This window comes from Colobus angolensis, unplaced genomic scaffold (genome assembly GCF_000951035.1).
Source record: "Colobus angolensis palliatus isolate OR3802 unplaced genomic scaffold, Cang.pa_1.0 Scaffold19, whole genome shotgun sequence".
Lineage (NCBI taxonomy): Eukaryota > Metazoa > Chordata > Mammalia > Primates > Cercopithecidae > Colobus > Colobus angolensis.
The window spans coordinates 14,564,315-14,566,831 of record NW_012115043.1 but is presented as its reverse complement, the minus strand read 5'-3'; the positions used below and the strand labels follow the sequence as shown (position 1 = coordinate 14,566,831).

The 2,517-nt window shown below is 37.4% G+C and overlaps 1 protein-coding gene across 5 annotated transcripts in view; it reads left to right on the top strand.

Annotated features, from left to right (window-relative positions):
- The window catches only part of TCF12 (transcription factor 12), a 389,423-nt gene that overhangs the window by 295,464 nt on the left and 91,442 nt on the right, over nt 1-2,517 (top strand). For all 5 annotated transcript variants that reach the window (XM_011940522.1, XM_011940525.1, XM_011940527.1 and 2 more), the window contains one exon: nt 418-470. In XM_011940522.1, coding sequence (XP_011795912.1) covers nt 418-470 — 53 coding nt within the window. The remainder of the gene's footprint in view (nt 1-417; nt 471-2,517) is intronic.

The following is a 2,517-nucleotide window of genomic DNA, read 5'->3' as shown; positions in this document are numbered from 1 at the left end:
GGAGGCTGAGGCAGGAGAATGGCGTAAACCCGGGAGGCGGAGCTTGCAGTGGGCTGAGATCCAGCCACTGCACTCCAGCCTGGGCGACTGAGCGAGACTCCATCTCAAAAAAAAAAGAAATTTTCATTCCTTTCCCTCATACTAATTCGTTGTTTTCTTTCTTGTATTGGTTCATTTGCTGTCATATTCCCAAATTTATGGGGTATGTATTTTCAGAATGTATCACTTTTTTAGGAGAACCTATTTTTCACTGGGACTAGTTAAAAGGAATGAGGCCCTCGTTACTGTATTTTGCTGCTTACTCCCGAATATTGGAAAGCAAGAAAGACACTAGGAGAAAAGTTATTCTGTTCATTTGAAGTCTTAATTTCTTTCCAGTATAATAAGCTGATGAAATGTATTGTTTTCCATTTGCAGATCCCTTGCAAGCAAAAAAAGTCAGAAAGGTGCCTCCTGGTTTGCCTTCTTCTGTAAGTACCTGTCTTTTTTTAACTTGTTGGTAAGCAAACTGATTTCAAGTGTTCAGTATTTCCTTGCTACATGGGTACATTCGATTGATGCCAGTGGGCATACTTTACATAGTAATTGTTCAGTGCTTAACAAAATCATTGATTGAGGTAAATCCACATTTAATGTTTGGTTTTTAGATTTCTCTGGAATGATTTGTAGCTTACTCATACGCTCTTACTCCTTGTCGCTGTCATTTGAATTCCCCTCTTGGGAAGAGGACTAGGCCAGTAGCTGTCAAAGATGATCTCCTATACAGGTCTTTTGATGTTTAATTAGTCATTATGTTGCTGAACAGGAGGACAGACGGAGATTAATAGCTGAAAATCTTAGAAATTTACATTTGTAATAATCCCAGTGGAGCTAAAGACATTAAGATTCGGAGTACATGTTTGGCTCAGCCTGCCTCAGTAGGACTGAGGTTATTAATATGCATAAATCACAAAGTCAGATGTTCATTGTGAAGCCCTTGTGGGTTTTAAAGCCTTCATTAAGCCTTTCCTAACTTCAGCCTAGCATGAGGAAAGCTTTCAAGCAACTAGTTTGTTGATCCCTCTTTGCTCAAAAATGTATCCTTTGAGAATAAAGGGCTTTGATGAAGAAGGTTGCAAAGGTTTGGTGGAGAACAATCATTAATGGCCATGATAATCTAATACTGTAGGGGCAACTGTGCTATTAAATATACTTTATTCTTTAAAGAAGTAAAAGTACTTGTAAATGAACCTGCACCATAAATCTACCTACAATTTTTAAATCTCTGATGCAAGAAAGGAAGTTTTTTTTCTTCTCCCTTTGCTTAGAACAAATGGGGCATGAGGCTGTTGGATTGAGGCCCCAGTGCCTTGTAGGGTGCATCTTTTTGTTGTGTAAATGGGTGTTGGGCTTTTATTTGGCAGTACTTAACACATGGGCGCAGGTGCTGCCGGATGAGTCAGCTCATCGAAGTATAGACTGAATGGAATATCCGGCTTGGCAAGTAGTAATCTAGAAGGAGCAGCATGGGTCTGAGCTTTTTATTTTTTATTAAGGCTAAAGTAGAGATACCATCTTTTTGGTTGTTTGCCTTCCTTCTTTTCTGTGTTCTTCCCCCGCCTTCTCTACCGTGTGATACATGAAAAGTCGAATTTGAAATCCTCTTTGTAACTCAGTTCCAGATGGATCTGAGTTTTATGCAGCCTAGGGCAGCTGTGCTCTGAACCTGCAGCCTACCTGGAAGGTTGGCTTGCAGCTGCAGGCATTCTTAAAAGCTTTTGCTTGCATAAGCACTTGGGCCCACTAGAGGCTGAATAGCTGCTTGATAAACAAAATGAACACAATGCCTCAAATCATTACTCCCGAAGACAGGAATTTTTTTCAGCAGCGGCTAAAAATAGTTGGGCAATTTACATTTTAACAGTTGTGTGCTATGCAGGGGTAGGTGATTCAACAGTATAACAGATGATTTCTGTTAAATTAACAGAAAATCATATTAAAACTGACAGTACTGCTAAAACATGTAACAGTGCAATTTTCTTGTAATTTATTATAATTCAATGAAAGTAATAAAAGTTAAATTACACATTAATATTTAGTAGAACTATGCAGGTTAAAAAAACAGATTAGTGAATGAAAAATTCATCTCATTTCTTAACCTGACATTAAGAAACAGTGTATTTTCAGTGTTCCATAGTCCTTTGATTTTTAAAGCAAAATGGACAGAACAGCCTGGAAAGAGAGTAGACACTGGAGGTCACCAGCATTTCTTACATTTGTAATCATAATAACATTCATTACTTGGAGGTAATGAATAGTTACCTCTGTAACTATGCATTCTCTATAGATAGTTCTCTGTATTCTCAGGTATCTGTAACAAGTCACTGAATTCTGATGAAACCTTGATTTCTTTGAGAACCATTAGGAAGTTTTGCAAGCCAAGCCTACTTATATATTGTATTTTACTAGCTATATTAGTGTACGTTAAATGTTATTAAGGATGTATAAATAATAAATTCATTTTAATTAATTGAAAAT